This window comes from Tursiops truncatus, chromosome 18 (genome assembly GCF_011762595.2).
Source record: "Tursiops truncatus isolate mTurTru1 chromosome 18, mTurTru1.mat.Y, whole genome shotgun sequence".
Classification (NCBI taxonomy): domain Eukaryota; kingdom Metazoa; phylum Chordata; class Mammalia; order Artiodactyla; family Delphinidae; genus Tursiops; species Tursiops truncatus.
Window position 1 is genome coordinate 16,053,084 of NC_047051.1, and position 18,123 is coordinate 16,071,206.

Here is an 18,123-nt window from a genome sequence, read left to right on the forward strand (position 1 = left end):
GGAAAACAGTTTGGCACTTTCTTACAAAACTCCTGCCATACAATCCAGCAGTGGTGCTCCTTGGTATTTACCCAAAGGAGCTGAAAACTTATGTCCACACAAAAACCTAAACATGGATGTTTATAGCAGCTTTATTGATAACTGCCAAAACTTGGAAACAAACAATTCAGTAGGTGAATGGGTAAACAAATTGGTACATTCAGACAAATGGAATATTATTTAGTGCTAAAAAGAAATGAGCCATGGACTTCCCTGGTAGTGCAGTGGTTAAGAATTCGCCTGCCAAGGCAGGAGACATGGGTTCGAGCCCTGGTCTGGGAAGATCCCACATGCCGCGGAGCAACCAAGCCTGTGTGCCACAACTACTGAGCCTGCGCTCTAGAGCCCATGAGCCACAACTACTGAGCCTGCGCTCTAGAGTCCATGAGCCACAACTACTGAAGGCCACACGCCTAGAGCCCGTGCTCCGCAACAAGAGAAGCCACCACCATGAGAATCCCACGCACCACAAAGAAGAGTAGCCCCCCGACTTGCCGCAACTAGAGAAAGCTCGCAGGCAGCAATGAAGACCCAACGCAGCCAAAAATAAATAAATAAAATAAATAAATTTATTTTAAAAAAAGAGAAAGAAATGAGCCATCAAGCCATGAAGAGACATGAAGGAAACTTAAATGTATGTTACTAAGTGAAAGAAGCCAATCTGAAAAGCCTACATACTGTATGATACCAACTACATGACAGACATTCTGGAAAAAAGCAAAACTATGGAGAAAATAGAAAAGATCAGTGGCTGGGATGGGGTAGGGTGAGATGAATAGGCAGAGCACAGAGGATTTTTAAGGGCAGTGAAAATACTCTGTACCATATTATACATGGATATGTCATCATACATATGTCCAAACTCGTCGAATGTACACCACCAAGAGTGAGTCCTAAGTAAAATGTAGACTTTGGGTGACAATGATGGGTCAGTGTGGGCTCATCCTTGATTAAAGATGCACAGTTCTGGTGAGTGATGCTGATAGTGGGGAGACTACGCATGTGTAAGAGCAGGGATATGTGTGGGAAATCTACGTACCTCCCTCTCAGTTTTGTTGTAAATCTAAAACCGCTTAAAAAAAATTGTCTTAAATTAAAAAAAAGAGTAAGGTAGAATATTTTTTTAAAAGAAAACAAAAAATAAAACGGAGGGGGTAGGAGAACCACACCTGAGAACTATGAGAGCCCACAGACATATACGTACCTACAGATAACCCACACATCAGATTAAGCGTAACTAACCTCTCTAATTGAATTTGACCTTCTGGAGAAAAATTATTCATTCTTTCAAATTGTATAAAGATCTAAACTTTGAAATGTAAAGAGAACTTATTAAGCCAGTCAAATATGAATTCAAAAATATTTCAAAAATCAGAATATAATGAAATAACCTAGCTAGCCCCAACACCCTTTCTCCCCAAACAAAATCTTCCTATAAAACATCAGACAGCTAGGATTTTCCAAGTCCCATAAGTGCCAATATCAATACTAAAGCAGATTACTAAGACTCTAACAACATGGGAAGCTTTTTCTTCTATGGCGGATAACTGACTCCAAAAAAATATTAATCCAGCTCTACACAATAAAAGGTAATAATGTTAATTTTAAGTTTTTCTAAAATTAGAATTTAAATGTATTTAAATATTATATTCATCTGCTTTTAAAATGAGGATAAAGAAGACAAAACTCTCTAAATTCAAAGTATATAGTCATGTTTTAAATTTATGACCAGCTAAATGATAACAATCCTTAACATTTTTATAGGATGTTTGATATATTAAGTATTTTCACATATATTATGTCATTTCAAACTATTAAAAATCAATTTCAGATGAGGATCAAAGAGGGTTGACTTTCCAAATGTCACAGAACTAGTGTAATGATGCTTGAGCACTCTTTCCAGAAGCACTAGGGAGAAAACTAAGGGAGAAAGGGAAAGAGAAACTGATTCAAAGACAAAGAAGAGACAAAGAAGAGTTAGAGAGAAAAGAGAGTTATTAAATAATTAGAAAACTAGTTTGGAGGAAGGGGAGCAAAAACCCTAATATTCCTGGAGGACTGGCTGGGACCCAACACTTTATTCATTTAACCCTCATAATAACACTATGAGGCTGGTACTGTCTGAACTCCCATTTTACAGCTGGGAAGGTTTTGAAGAAATGATTAAGATCACACAGCTCGGAGATAGCAGAGCCAAGAGTCAAACCCAGGCTTCTGGGACTTGGATCCCTGGCCTCAATCACTGTTACAAGGCGTCCAGAGAGGGGCAGGCTAGATGCCACGCCTAATTTACCAACACCCACCTTTATTTATACATTTATTTACTGTGTGTACAACATCAGGATCTCTTATGAAAGGTGTATTAATTTCCTCCCTCCACCTCTACCTAATTTTTTAAAAATACAGGCATTCTGGTTATCTTTCAACTTCTTCTCCTTCTTCTTCTTCCAAATACCAAGAAAACTCTAACCACTGACTCCATAAAAGGGAAAATACCTTTCAGATTCAGAGGAAAACAGGAAAGCTCTCTGGCTACTTACTGTGCCCTGTTTTCCCACCAGCAGGCAGCAGGGGCAGCATGGGCGTGGCCTCACTCAGATGACCGTAGGCGAAGTGGGCAGATCAAGGGACCAACAGCAGGGGAACTTGCGGCCTGGCCCAGCTACATCTTCCCATTTGTCAAGAGAAGCCAACAAGCCAGACTTTTATGTGAAATCCAGATTTTAAAAACTTGGCTACTAATTCAAACTTCTAAAAACATTGTGTACAGACAAAATCTGTTTGCGGGTGGACATCAGCCCACTAGCTGCTGGTTTATAATGCCCAGTCTTCCAGTGGAGGGCAGCTAAACTGGGGTAATTAAAATTTCATCCCTACCTCAAGGTATTCCCCATGGAAGACGCAGGATACACAGCCCTGGCCCTCCAGGAGACCAGCAGGGACAATGAACTCATCATTTCAGGACAAGATGGCAAATGGAGCAAGAGAAAAGGCTGCAAAAGAGAACACAGAACCCACCAGTCACATACCTGCCCTGACCCCTGGCTTTCACAGAACAAGTTTCGGAAGCGGCAGTAAAAAGATGACAGAGTAACCCCACCTTGGCACATCTAGAGGAGATAAAGGGACTCAGAACTATATGAAACAAGCCAACAAAAATTCAATAGCCCCGCTTTTGTGTATCCAAGGTGATTCTTAAAATAGTCAAGCCTTAATGGAACCACAGCAACAGGCATGGTGGTACCATAAACAAACAATAAAACTAACTTGTACTGAGCACCATCTATGCTCCAAGTACAATGCCACGTGCTACAGGAATATCATCTCATGTAAACCTCCAAACAATCCTGGGAGGAATCATTATTCCCAATTTATAGATAAAGAAACTGAGACTCTGAAATCCTGAAGTTTGGGAAAGAGCCAATCATTTAGAGCCAAATGATTCCTTTCCCATGAATTTGCTGACCCCGCTAGAGAGAGTCCAGCTATTATCATAGATACATAATGGCAAACAATCAAGAACAACACATTAGCTACAATAATTAAAAGTGTAAGGGGGTGGGGAGGTAGAATAGGTAAAGGAGATTGACACAAACCTCCAGTTATAAAATAAATAAACCATGGGGACGTAACACACAACATAGGAAATATGGTCAATAATACTGTAATAACTTTGTATGGGGACAGATGGTTGCTAGACTTAGCATGGTGATAATTTCATAATATATGCAAATGTCAATTCACTATGTAGTACACCTGAAACTAACATAATATTGTACATCAACTGTATTTCAATTTTAAAGAAAAGAAAGAAAAGAAAAAAAAATTTTTTTTAAGTATAGGGCAGGTATTAAAAGCAGAGATCCTCAAAATACAACACAGCCCATAGTAGGCCTTGTTTATGAGAATATAAGGTAGTTTCACAAATAAATATAAAAGAAAGCATAAGGACCATTCAATAAATGATGCTGGGGCTTCCCTGGTGGCGCAGTGGTTGAGAGTCCGCCTGCCGATGCAAGGGACACGGGTTCGTGCCCCGGTCCGGAAATATCCCACATGCCGCGGAGCGGCTAGGCCGGTGAGCCATGGCCGCTGAGCCTGCGCGTCCGGAGCCTGCGCTCCGCAACGGGAGAGGCCGCAACAGTGAGAGGCCCGCGTACCGCAATAAATAAATAAATAAATAAATAAATGATGCTGAATAACAGCAACTTTTAGAAAAATCATTACATTCCTCAATTTACACCATCCAATGAAATACATTTTAAAATAAATCAAAAAGTTATTTTTTAACCAAATTATATAACTAGGATGAAAGAAAAATGAATATTCAATGAATCTCTGGGTAAAGGAATGATGGAAGAAATTTAAATTATAAAAAAGGATAGATGGTTAAACTAAATAGTAAACATTTTCTATATAAAAAGTAAAAAGGCAAACAATGGAGTATAAGACATATCTGGATACATAAGAGACACACGGTTAATATCCTTACTATATTTATAGAATATATATTTACAAAATATTGTTCAGAAGAACCAGGAGACTTCAATGGAGAAACAGAGGACAGGAACAGACAATTCACAAAAGGAGAAAATAACACGTAAACAAGCAAACAAAAATATTCACAAGTCAGCCAAAACGTACAAATTAACATCAATGAAGTTCTACAATTTATTAAGAAAAAATTATTTTTTATTAATTTTTATTGGAGTATAGTTGATTTACAGTGTTGTGTTAGTTTCTGCTGTACAGCAAAGTGAATCAGTTATACATATAGCCACTCTTTTTTTTTTTTTTTGCGGTACGCGGGCTTCTCACTGTTGTGGCCTCTCCCGTTGAGGAGCGCAGGCTCCGGACGCGCAGGCTCAGCGGCCATGGCTCATGGGCCCAGCCGCTCCGCGGCATGTGGGATCTTCCCGGACCGGGGCACGAACCCGTGTCCCCTGCCTCGGCAGGCGGACTCTCAACCACTGTGCCACCAGGGAAGCCCTAGCCACTCTTTTTTAGATTCTTTTCCCATATAGGTCATTACAGAGTATTAAGTAGAGTTCTCTGTGCTATACAGTAGGTTCTCATTAGTTATCTATTTTATATATAGTAGTGTGGTATATCTCAATCCCCATCTCCCAATTTATCCCACTCCCCCAGAAAAAATTGTAAATGATAATATCCATGGCTGTTCAGATGTGGCAAAACTAATACTTCATATGTCGCTGTAAATATTATAAAGTGGCACAAGACTTTTGGAAAGCAACATGGCAATCTTCTTACAATTTTTCCTAAAGAAATAATCCAAAATCTGGAGAAAAAAAAAACAACAACCTATATGCACAACCATGTTGTTCATCATAACATTTACAAAAGTGAAAATAAATAGCCAACAGTAGGTGACAGATAAATGATGATGCTGTACCCAATAGATTACCAGTACCTTGAGAGCAGGATATCTTATTCACAATGGGAGTTCCAGGGCCAAATTCATATAGTACAAGCTTTAAATAAATATGGGTGAATACTGAAGGAAAAGAAAAATATACAGCCACTTAAAATGATAATTAAAGACTAGGTAGCTGGTGGCACAATTTTAAGTGGGAGCAAGAACATTAAAGTGTATGATTACAGTCGTATTTCTGAAAGTTGCATTAAAAAAACTGCTAGAAGGTAATACATAAAATACAAACAGTCATTGTGCTAAGAGATTTATGAGCAATTCTTCTTTATTATGGTTATATTACCTTTATGTAAAATGTAAACACACTCCAGAGGGATTATGATTACTTAAAATATAAATTGATCCTTAGAAACTGAGATTAAAAATTTAATAACATAAAAAATACATAAAATCCCCAAATAGCTCCACATTATAGGTAAATCCACCCAGCTAAAAAGAAAAGCACAGTCATATAGAGAGGTTAGCACCTGACATTCATAACTTAGATGAGATGTATCATTTCTGAGTCCTAACTCAGTAATAAATGAACACATCACAGGAAGTCAAAATGCAGCCACGTAAACAGCTGTTTTTGCTGCACTCCTGGTTTCTTCTGAACTCTCTCTGGCTGAAAGGGCTTAGAATAGTTATCTTCTGACACCAAGGCTTCCAATGAGACTAGGCCAATTCTCTAATCCATGGAAATTCAGAAAAGCAAGACAGGCCAGGAGTGGGGTAGGCTGGTGGGTACAGGTCCCTGAGTTGAACTGTATTTCCATCTCCTAGAAAACCAAAACTACATAGAGAGAAAAAGAGGATACAAAACTTCAACAGCTTTTCTAAGGCACTGTATTTCAAAACTGTGGTTTTCAACCCATTACAGGTCATGAAATCATTTGCCTGAGTCACAGCTAGGATTTTATGAAGGCTACAACAAAACAGAAAATATCAGTATGCGTGTCACCTTAAAAGGACACCATTTAATAAAACTTCCGTTTCAGTTACATATGTGTGTTTTGTGTCAGTGTACATGAGTCTTGGGTAGCAAATGCTAAATATAGTTCTTACTATGATTTATGGTCAAAACAGTTTCAAAAGCGTTACTCTAGACAATCCAGGCCCTGACTTAAGGCCCAGAAAACCACCCAGAGCTAAACTGCTTAGTGTTTGAAACTAAAGGATTTATCTGGAAATAAGAATGTAGAGAACCCAGTTCAACTAGGTGTTAGGCACCAATACAAGACAAACGGCTCTTTAATATTTCATCCAGGAATAAAGAACCGCCGCTATCCAAAGGCATCGTTTTACATCACCTCACAGAGCGCATGCCACTTTTTTGCCCCCTCTGCACACTTTCTTCAGCTCCAGGTGTAGGATGATGGGTCTGCAGAGACTTTACACTTATCTAGTCCTTATGTGGGTACATCGCAGTGTCAGAGTCACAGCTAGGAAATCCTAGGCTCTCCTCTGCCAGATGGAGAAACTGAGGTTTACAGCAATGAAATGCCCAATGCCCAAGGTCAATGCAGGGTTGAGCGGAGAACAGACTCCCAGTCCAGTTCTTTTCCAAGATTCCTTAAATGAAAGGCACATGAGAGCACAAAGCAGCACTGCCTGCCAAGAAACAAGCAGGACGACTTTTTTTCTCTTTTGGTCTTGTTACTTACATCTCTGACTCAATTTTTCAGACTAATGACTAAATGAAGCATTTGGATGGGGAGGACCCCGGCCCTTTAAATAAAAAACAAAGTTAATGAGACTGCTTACTGAAGTTGCACCAGGGAAGTTATTTTTTCTGCATTAGGGAATTTCTAGGTTAATTGTGGCACTCTCCTTGGGAGACCTACTCACATAAAAATAAACGAGTGCTGCCTGCTTTTGAATTCCTTCTATTCTGATACTGTAATTGAGAAAAACAGCTTGGCTTGATGGTACGCATACACTGAATATAACTTAGTTTAGTGTTACACATATCAAGAGATCACTACTTATTTTGTCTTAAAGCACCATTTACTTATTGATTTCTAAACGGTGCTGTTTTAATTTCCCCAAAGCTGTTACTTTGTAAGGACATCCAGACGGCTCTCGGCAACAAACATAAAATCTCTCCCTCTCAAAGGCAAATTCAAACTGAAAACAGAGCCAGCAAAAGATGCTGTGCAAGGAAAAAATAGTATTTCCATTTTTAAAGTTTTGATTTTGTTTGCCTGGAAAAAGATCAACTCTCTGAAGTCTCTTATGGCTACTACAGTCCTATGATTTTTTACCTATTTTTCTTTTTCAAAGTAAGTTTAGCAACACTTGAGATACAAGATAGCTGCTCAGGATTTCAAAATCTGAGAGTCACTCACTTTAGGAGCGTCAAACATTTTCCATTATCTTGCAATATCCAGATGAATGTATCCTGATTAAGATCTTTGAGCTCCTGGATAGAGTCTGGTTTAACGATGTAAATCAAGTAGGAAATTCAGAACCCTCAGGAGCTTTGGGGTCACTAGAAGCTAAGCCCCTCTAGCGAACCTCCTTAAACAGCTTTCCCATAGTGATTTTTTTCTTAAAAAGTCAATTTGTATTCTGACCTTTAGAGACCCAGAGGCAGCCTGTTTCCAGACAGATTTGCTGACATGAAGCCTGCCTCATGCTCTGAATTCAGGGTAAAGGTCTAATTTTCAAAATCATATGGGGCAAATTCCCATTTTGGAACCTTGAAACCAGCAATTACTACTTCCAAGTGATGAATCTCTAGTGCATAGCTGAAAGTTTATTAATTTTATGCCATTAAATAGAGACTTGACACACTCAAAAAATAGTTCAGATGGCTTCTAACTTTGTCAACTTCAGAGACCTCACGCCATCACTCTAGGAAGTCCTCAACTTTCAGAATTATGCTTGCACGTTGGGAAAAACTTTGATTTGCATTTAAAAAATGTTTTGATGCAAGTGTTATAAAATGCATGGTACATAAAACTCCATGAGCTCAACTGAACTGATCCAAGGTCTAAGTATTTAGTGAAAACTAATGGTTTCAACCAGAGAACCGAGATAGTGCAATTTCACAGTGAAAAGAATCAATGGTATGAGCCAATAGTATGAGGATTTATAAATGATATTTTAACATATCTTTTCAAGAAATAGTCATAAATGAACCTACTTACAAAACAGAAACAGAATCACAGACGTAGAAAACAAACATGGTTACCAAGGGGAAGGGGAGGGATAAATTGGGAGACTGGGATTGATACACATTACTATATATATTAAAAGAGATAACTAATGAGAACTTACTGTATAGCACAGAGAACTCTACTCAATACTCTGTAATGACCTATATGGGAAAAGAATCTAAAAAAGAGTGGCTATATGTATATGTATAACTGATTCACTTTGCTGTACAGCAGAAACTAACAGAACATTGTAAATCAACCGTACTCCAATAAAAATTATTACTCCAATAAAAAAAAGAAGAAGAAGAAATAGTCAAGTAGTGACTCTTAGAGTGGTTCAGAGTTGGGAAGAGGGACCTCCCTGGTGGTCCAGTGGGTAAGACTCCATGCTCCCAATGCAGGAGGGGACCCAGGTTCAATCCCTGGTTGGGGAACTAGATCCCACCTGCATGCCACAACTAAGAAGCCCACTTGCCGCAACTGAAAAAGATCCCACATGCCACAGCTAAAACCTGCCGCAACGAAGATCCCACGTGCCACAACTAAGACCCGGTGCAGCCAAAACGAATAAATAAATATTCCCCCCAAAAAAAAATCAGAGTTGGGGGAAAAAGGCCTTAAAGATTTTTAAAAACCCAAACCACTCTCTCATTCCAACCGCTTCCCACCCCTATCCCTTGTTGTAAACACTACCCTGGCCCAAAGTAAGGAGCTAAGCTTCTCTCAGGTTCAACTTAAACCTTTGCTCTAAGAAACTCACAACCTCCTCAGGCCCATTCCATTCCAAACAGCTGATAGATCAGTCATTGCTTAATCCATTCAATGAACATATATATGGGCTGCCTCCTCTGTGCTAGGCACTGGAGGTCAGACCATATATTGAGACAAAAATGAGACCTCCTATTACCCACTGCATGGTCCTATGTGCCCTTAGGGCCTACAGAGAACACAGATAACAATGTTGCCTAAATTGGTCCCGAATGAAGTCAGAATATAAGGTGGCAGTTCTCCACAGTCCCTCCCCGGGACTTTCCTGGCGGTCCAGTGGTTAAGACTCCATGCTTCCACTGCAGGGGGCACGGGTTCGATCCCTGGTCAGAGAGCTAAGAAACAGTAAGCTGCGAGTCGTGGCCAAAAATGAAAAAGCAAACTCCGCAGTCCCTCCCCATTACCCTCTCCCCTGCAGACCCCTCCCCATGGTCTCCTCCACAACACCCTGCCACCACACCCTCACCTCTTTTTATCTCCCAAGAGAATTCCAAATTCTTGCACTCAGAGGTTTTGGGAATGTTCGCTATCACAATTACTCCTGTGGAGACACCAATTTTCCAGATTCCTCCAAGTGTGACACTCAGAGCTGAGTTCTGAATTCAAGCTGCATGGCTCCTGAGTGCATTCTTAACCAGTTCGTTCTAGTGCTTCTCAGTGCCCCAGGAGTTTTCTCTTCCCCCTCTAGCTAGAATGCCCCTTCCAACACCCTAGCTTTCTCACATGAACTTCTACTCATCCCGCAAGACCCACCTGGAGGAGAGCTCCTTGGTCTCTTCTCTAACCACTGCAAGCAGAGGAGATGCTTCAATGACCCCAGTGGATGGTGTTTGTACCCGTCTTCAACACACCTCCTTATATGAGATAAAAATCTGACCCCTTTTTACTCCTGGTGAAGGAACAATTTTCTATAACTGTCTAATAGTAATTACCTAGAGAAACTCTGTATGAATTCTAAGATTGCTGACTTGTGTTAAGATATGCATATAAATAATTTACAAAGTTAAAACGTCTGGACAGGGCTGGCTCCCACCTGGAGCAGTCTCTTCTGGTTTTCAACACTTGAAGAGGCTGCCACTGGACAAGGGAGCTGCAGGTGGCTTACCAGCTACCCTGGTAAGCTGCAGGCTAGAGATCGGTATTGACCAAAATAGACCCAAGATGTCTGTGAGGAAACTCCTAAGCAAGGAATGTTAAAATGGCAGTCACGGGCTTCCCTGGTGGCGCAGTGGTTGCGAGTCCGCCTGCCGATGCAGGGGACACGGGTTTGTGCCCCGGTCTGGGAAGATCCCACATGCCGCGGAGCAGCTGGGCCCGTGAGCCATGGCTGCTGAGCCTGCGCGTCCGGAGCCTGTGCTCCGCAACGGGAGAGGCCCGTTGAGAGAGGCCCGTGTACCACAAAAAAAAAAAAATGGCAGTCACTCAGAAGAGACAGTCCAGACAGAAGCTGGGAAATGAGGAACCCAATGTACCAAAGTTGGGCATATCCTTTGGAGACAGAATCCAGCTACAACCAAAACAAAGACAGACTCAGATAAGGACAGTGAGTTCTGAGAACAAATTCCATTTTATGATAGCACCACAAATCTATACTTGTAAGTCAGACTGTTTTTATATTTCTTCTTCCTTTTCTTTTTTTTGGCTGTGAGGTGAGGCTTACAGGAGTTCCCCAACCAGGGACTGAACCCAGGCCATGGCAGTGAAAGTGCTGAGTCCTAACCACTAACCACTAGACCACCAGGGAACTCCCGTTTTTATATTTCTTCTATTTCCTTATATTTTCTCCCTTGGTATCCAGTAAAGGTCCAGGCTGTCTTAACTGTGCTCAGATGAACTGAGGGTAAGGGTTTTTACCACTCTTGGGCCTGAAGATTAGAATATCACCAGCCCACGACTAACGGCAGCCATAGGGTGCAAATGGTAGTCCAAGTGGAAGAATCCTCCAAAGGTAAGTAAAATTTAGGGAACAACAATGGCTGTGGAATCCAGCTACTCTTCCCCATCTAAAAATTCTCTTTTCAATATTAAATCTTAGAGTTTGTGGTTTTATTTTCTTCTAAAATCTGCCCCCCCCCAAATAAATTGTGAGTATCTTGAAAGGACCTTGTCATTTTCACCAATGAAGTGTACACATGTGCTTAGAACACAGTAGGGACTCAAATGTTTGTTGATGGAATGAATGAAGCAATGCATTGACTTTCAGATTTTTAAGGCACTTTTAAGGCCATCCAGTCCAATCCTTTTCCGTACATTTGTCCAACAGAACTTTCACAGGTTGTCATAAAGTTCATTCAAACAAATATCAATGAAATGTCTACAACAGTTAAGATGCTGTGCTTTCAGGAACGAGAAAAAGACCAGTCACCAACACAACAAATGTTTCTTGAGGGCCTACTGTGTGCCAGCCACCATACTAGGCCTTACAGATATTACAATGAGTAAGACACACATAGCATCTTAGGGAATTCATGGAGAAGAAGATAAATGGATAACAAGTACCTATAACACTGTTATAGATGGAAAATGTTAAGCGTTTTCAAAGGCTATTGAGAATCAGAGGTCAAAAAGGAAAACCAAGGTTTCAAAAGAACTTACGGGACACTGCCATTCAGGAATGGGACAATATTTTGTGGCTTAACCTTACAGTTCAGGAATGAAAACTACTAGTTTCTAACTGAAGTGGTTGATGGAAATGACTTGGTAGGTTTTGATGAAAATCAATATTCTCTCTTCATATCTTGATAATGATAATTATGTCAACTGACAGTGACACTGGATTTTGAAAAGCAAGAATACAGATCAGTTCTCTTTTAATAGAAGCCATAAACGAAACTGAGCTCTAAATAACAAAGTTCTTGTCACATGTGACTATATGACCTACAGAAACACAGACTGGTCAACTTGAGTAATAATAAAAAGATATGTAAAGAATAAATCCGAGCCTTACTTATTTAACAGCAACTGCATAATAAAATATCTTCTATTACTTACACTGTAAACTGGGAAAGTGAAAATTAAGCTTAATAAATAGCTAAACATTATTGCATTTATGTTGTCCCATAATCAAATGAAACTTATCTTCACTCTCTGTCATATACGCGACTTCAGCTTCTCCAAATACTCTGAAATGCACCCCGACTAAAGCTGTTTCCTTCAGGATAAACACAGTGAAATGGAAATCAGAAGACAGGAGCCAGGCCTGGCTCCGCCGCTAGTTACATGAATTTGGGCAGGTAAATTCTCTGGCCTAATTTTCTCATCTGTAAAATGAAGCCGTTACAGCAAATAACCTCTAAGATCCCTTTGAACACTTAGGGGGGGAAAAAAAAAACCTATGAAAACTAACCTCTACTCCCAAAGCATCAACCAAAGCAAAAAGTTTCAAAACTAATTATTAAAGGAGCTTAGGTTTAGCTACCTTTCTGCCTCTCTTCCTTGATTCAACAAACTTACTTATGAATTTCCTACCGCAGTTCGGTTGAGCAGTTTCATCTCCAGTAGTTACAGAGAAAGTGATGTCTATCAATATATTCTTTTTAAAACACGATTCTGTGACAAAGAATTTCTAAGTCCAGAAGCAATCTCTTTTGTAGAATTTTGCCTCCATGGAAAAGTTAAACACTCATAAGCCTTCTTCGTGAATTTCAAATGGTTTCTACATCCATGTATTCCACTGCAGCCATGAATTTCTTCTGTTCTTGGCAGACTGCTTGCCATTGGTGTATGTTTACAATGTTTTCCCCTGAATCTGCACAGGAAGTGAATCAGGCACCATTTGGCCATTTGTATGGAGTATGATGTAGACAAAAATATGTCATTAATATAGTCATCCTAGTTATACTGAAGAACCTATGATATGAATAGACCTATCAGGCATATTTTTTGAAGCCACATTGTATGCAAAGCACTGAAATGACTATAAAGACAGTATGAACACTTTGTTGCTTTACCTTTGCCTGGAAATTTTACAAGTCACCAAGAAAAAAATATTTTCTACCTCAGCATAATTTGAACTTACATTAAGAAAACGTAACTCCTATTTTAAGGTTAAAAGCTCCTTGACATATACCTCTATAATGTGACATTTTTTAGAATACTAGTTGATATTATAAAAGCAACAATTCCAGATCAAAACCATAACTACTATATTCAAGCTTCATTCCTCTGGAAACTAGCTTCATCTGCATAATTTCTGCATTAAAGGTCATTAAGTTAAAGCAAAAAACGCACTGTCTGAGAAACAAGGGAGAATACTAAAGGCAGAACTAGTTCTACTTCGGCAAATTAAGCAAAATTAGGCAAAAAGAAAGGAAGCAAGCAAAGGGAAGGAACTCAAGAGCTATTTGCAGCAGTGGTCCCTTGAAAGTTCTAGGAGCTTCCCCTTGAGCTTGAAGAGACAAGGAGGGCAAAGCAGAGAAGTCACCTCTCCTGGGCAGAAGCCCTAATACTCTTCAAAACTTGCAATATTCATTGAATTCAGTGTAAGATGTCTGGGAGATCTGGATTCGGTGGGAATGTCTGGGAGAAGGGAGTGGCATTTGCTTTCCTGGGTCTGGAGCCTTAAGAACTATACCAGAGTTCTCAAAACCTCTTAGTTATGTCACACAAGCGGCTTGGAGCATCCTCCCCACGCACACACCTGCAGGGCCGGGCAGCTCCACCCTCTCCCCTTCCTGTCCTAGGAGCTGGACCAAGGTCCAGTGGCCGGTGCACCGTTAGTCCAAGGGCCAGCCTGGCCCCGGCAGGCGCCACCCGGGCAAGGCCAGACAGAACGCCGCTGTCCGGGCTCCGCTTTCCGGAGCCACGCAGCGGCGGCCACGCGCAGCTGGACACCGGCAGCACCAGGATGCGCATTATAATAACAACTTGGGAGAGCACTCTACACTCGCGCCGACGTGGAGGCACAGCCCCTGAAGCGGGCTCTGGGACCGCCGGCGCGTCCCGCCCCTCCTCGCGGCCGAGGGGCAGCGGTTCGTACCTGTCCTCCGAGACACTGATGACGCCCTCCTCCTTGGGCACGATCACGGCCATATTCACCACCTCCTGAGACCCCTCGACCCGCTGCAGCAGGATCGGCTTGCGGGTCAGCGGCTTGGGCTGGATCTCTGCCGCCATCGGAGGAGGGGGCGCACTGCGGGCGCCGCCGCCAACTGCGCCGCGGGGTCGAGCTGAGGAGACCGCTCGGGCACGGGCACAAGCTGAGACAGGGACTCTGGTTGGCCGGAGCGGGCCGCCGGGGACCCGCGATCATAGCCTGGCCGGCGCTCCCGGGAACGACTCCGCGCTCCCGGCTTCGGGCACCGAAACCTCCACGACCGGCGCTGCAACCCGGCACCACCACCGGAGGAGGGGGCGGAGAGCCGTGGGGGCGGGGCCGGCGGGGGCGGAGCCTGTCGCAGGGGGTGGCCGCTGGTGGGCGCCAGGGCGGCTGCACTTCCGGAAGGGTGGTGGAGGAGGAGGGGAAACTGAAAAAGGAGGCGGGGCGCTGGCGGCCCAATGCGCATGCGTCAGGCCACGAGCCCATTTCCACCCCGCCCCTCCGCCATTCCCGAAGCCGCGCGGCACCGCCTCTAGAACGCATGCGCCTTCCGTGATCCGCGGCCTCCTCGCCACCTTCCACACCCAGTATTTAGTCCCCTCCCTCTTTAATCTCCCGTGAACGCGCGCGTACACATTCCTGGGAACGCGCTTGCCAGTGGCCCCGCCCACTCCGAAATCCCTGAAAAGGGGGCGGAGGTGGGGCGGGGAAAAGCGCGCCTGGGCGAGGCCGGAAAGAGAAGTATCCCGCAGGAAGGAAAAAAGCTGAGCTAGTGGGGACGTGACTGGGCATGCGCCCGAGTTACCTGTCCGGCGCGGCCTTGTAATGAAGCGTGGTTTACAGCTCCCAAGACGCACCAGCCACAGGCCTCCGATTGGCACCCCCACGGGCTTCTGGGAGTTGTAGTTTTTCAGAGCCTTCGCTTCCTTGTCCTGAAATGACCTATCGCCCACTTCTCACCGCTCCTGGCCTGAGGGGCTCCGCGTCCTCCCGGGCGATTGGCCGAGTCACGGCTGGGTCTGGCCTCTAAGGCAGGGAACTGAAGGGCAGCCATCGCGGAGCAGACAGTCGCTACGGCCCTGCCACTGCACATAATAGTGGAGCTCCAGGAGTGGGAAAAGAAGAAAAGCTGTCATGCAAGCATCCTTGATAGAGGTTAGAGATGATCTGTAGTGTTAACCTCCTCGTTTTCTTAGATGGTTAAGTTACTAGACCAGGATTACTTTAGCTTCAAGTCAGGGCTATAGCACCCCCAGACTTAAACTCAGGCACCCCTGCTCCTGACTTCTTCCCATTCCCCAGTAATCCTTCCTTTTTAGATTGCTCCAGAGACGATGGATAGAGTAATCTGTGATTTGTGAATGCATGTTAGGTGCCTGGCAAAGGGCCTGGCATGCGGAGTAGTTGGTTATGTGATAATCCCACTAAGCCCTTCCACAGTTAACAAGCTAGCTGAGGAGTGGTCATGGTCTCTGTGGTGTAATTGAGCTGGCAAGGGCTCTGAAGGTGAGAAAAATAATATGCCAGAGCTAGACAAAGAATGGGACAGGCCGCGTAGAAATGCATTTTATAAGGCAGGTTTTTGGGCAGCCGAGGCGGTAGGTAAGCTGGACCTGTCTCAAAGCACAGTGCAAAACACGGCTTTCCACTTCTCTGAGCCTCCAGTTCCCCAGCTGCCAAGTGGAGGATAATAACACCTACCTTGGGTTGTTGTGAGGCTTACAAGTGACAGATTTTAAGTGCCTTCATACACAGTAGGTTCTTTAAGATTCCAGGAATTAGGACATGGACATATTCAGGGGGACATTATTCAGCCTGCCACAGTGGTTTTAAATACCATCCGTAAGCTCCTGACTCCCATAATAATCTCTACCCTGACCACATTTCTAACTCCAGGCTCATGTACCTAAAGCTACTCCGCTCTGTCACTTAACTGTTTAGTAGGTGTTCCAAACATTCCCAAATAGTATCTTTAAATCTACTGCATCATTCACCCACTTGTTCAAAACTAACTTCCTAGGAGTCATCCTTGACTCTTCTCTTTTCCTTCACAATTCTATCCAGACCATTTAGAAGTCCTATCAGCTCCACCTCCAAAGTGTATCTTGAATTTTCCCATTTATATCATCTCCACCCCAGTCCAAGTCACCATAATCTCTGGCCTCTACTACCATGGTAGCCTAACTGCTTTCTCTATTTCTTCTCTTGAACCCATACAATCCATTTTTATCAAAGTAGCCAGAAGGATTTTGTTTTAAAATATAAACCAGATCAGTTCCTCCTCTGCTTAAAACACATCGTTGACTTACTGTTGCACTCGGGATGAAACGCCTCTCCAACCTCACCTCTTCTGCTCAGTACTTCCCAAGCTCTGGCTTGGAAATTCCCCAGAAACACCAACCTCCTTCCTCCTGGCGGCCTTTGCACCAACTGTGTTCACCTCTCGGCTACTTTCTTCTCACCACTCAGGCTTCAGCTCCGACGTTAGCTCCTTAAAGAGTCCTGACCTTCCAACCGAACCCTACTTCTTCATAACACTCTTTGTCATATCACCCGGGTTTGTTTTCTTCACAGTACTTACTTCTGCCCAAAATAATCTTGTGTGTTTCTTATTTAGTTCTTAGTCTTCCTCTTCCAGAAGAGAAACACTGGGAGAGGAGAGACCTGTCTGCCTGTTCATCGTTGTATTCCTAGCCTTTAGAATAGTACCTGGCATATCAGGAGGCATGTTGTTAAGTATTCGTTAAATAAATGAATAGAAAGGCCATTCAGGATTTGTTTAACTCTGTTCCACTAGAGCATAATGGAAAGACTGGTATCTGGAACTTGCCCTAATTCCTGGGATCGGGTGATCCTTGGGAGAAGACACAAAACTGCAGATGATATCCAGCAGGCAGACGATAATAGCGGTATGGTAAAGGCAACAAGTGATTAATTGGTACCCAAGAGAAAGGCCTAGCATGAGATACATGAGGTGTACTAATAGGCAGGTGAGAGGAAGGTAGTAGTTACAGTAGTTCTTAAACGTTTTAGGTCACAGGCCTTATGAAAAACCAGTTGAATATTACAGATCAACGGGAGTGGGGGAGTGTATGTATATGTACACTTATATTTTACGTGCAATTTTACGTGCAATTTCGCAAGGCACACAAGTATCAGAGACCCAGGTTGGGAACTCTTGCTAACTCTCAGGAAATCTAAGACCGCTTAGCCCCAATTCCCCACCCTCAGGAAAGGGCATTCTAATGGAGATTAAAGACGGAACGAAGTAGACTACTGCTAGAAAAATGATTCTCAAACTCCTTTGTTCATATTCCACCTTAAAGAATTTTGAAGAATTTCAGTATATAAATTTAAATATTCCAAAAAGTCTGAGTTGTAGCATCTTGTAAATATTAACATTTGTTGTAAATAGTTCACGCTTGATGCTCTTTTATTGATTTCCCTGTAATACTGTCTGAAACAAACAAAAAAAATGTATATATATTTAAATTCTACGATTTACTTAATATACTAAGGCCATAAATCTCTGATTTTTAAAAGTTTCTTCTACATTAACTGATCCTTACAATTGTTAGTACACAATAGGTCAAAACAACATAAGTCTATTAGAAATGTATATAAAAATTATTAAACATAAAAAGTAAATTTTAACTAGAAATGTTTAATGAAAATTATTATTC

General features: G+C 42.4%; 1 protein-coding gene and 1 long non-coding RNA gene across 10 annotated transcripts in view; one reads left to right on the plus strand and one right to left on the minus strand.

Moving 5' to 3' along the window:
* Nucleotides 1–14,660, minus strand: part of WDFY2 (WD repeat and FYVE domain containing 2) — a 184,716-nt gene extending 170,056 nt beyond the window's left edge. For both annotated transcript variants that reach the window (XM_033843474.2, XM_019936654.3), the window contains exon 1: nt 14,381–14,660. In XM_033843474.2, coding sequence (XP_033699365.1) covers nt 14,381–14,517 — 137 coding nt within the window. In that variant the 5' untranslated portion in view covers nt 14,518–14,660. The remainder of the gene's footprint in view (nt 1–14,380) is intronic.
* Nucleotides 14,661–15,179: 519 nt separating this feature from the next.
* The window catches only part of LOC109550229 (uncharacterized), a 42,128-nt gene continuing 39,184 nt past the window's right edge, over nt 15,180–18,123 (plus strand). Inside the window, exon 1 of one of the 8 annotated variants that reach the window (XR_012327645.1) lies at nt 15,180–15,595. This is a non-coding gene — a long non-coding RNA (uncharacterized lncRNA). The remainder of the gene's footprint in view (nt 15,596–18,123) is intronic. The other 7 variants (XR_012327649.1, XR_012327647.1, XR_012327643.1 and 4 more) reach the window with 7 other exon arrangements.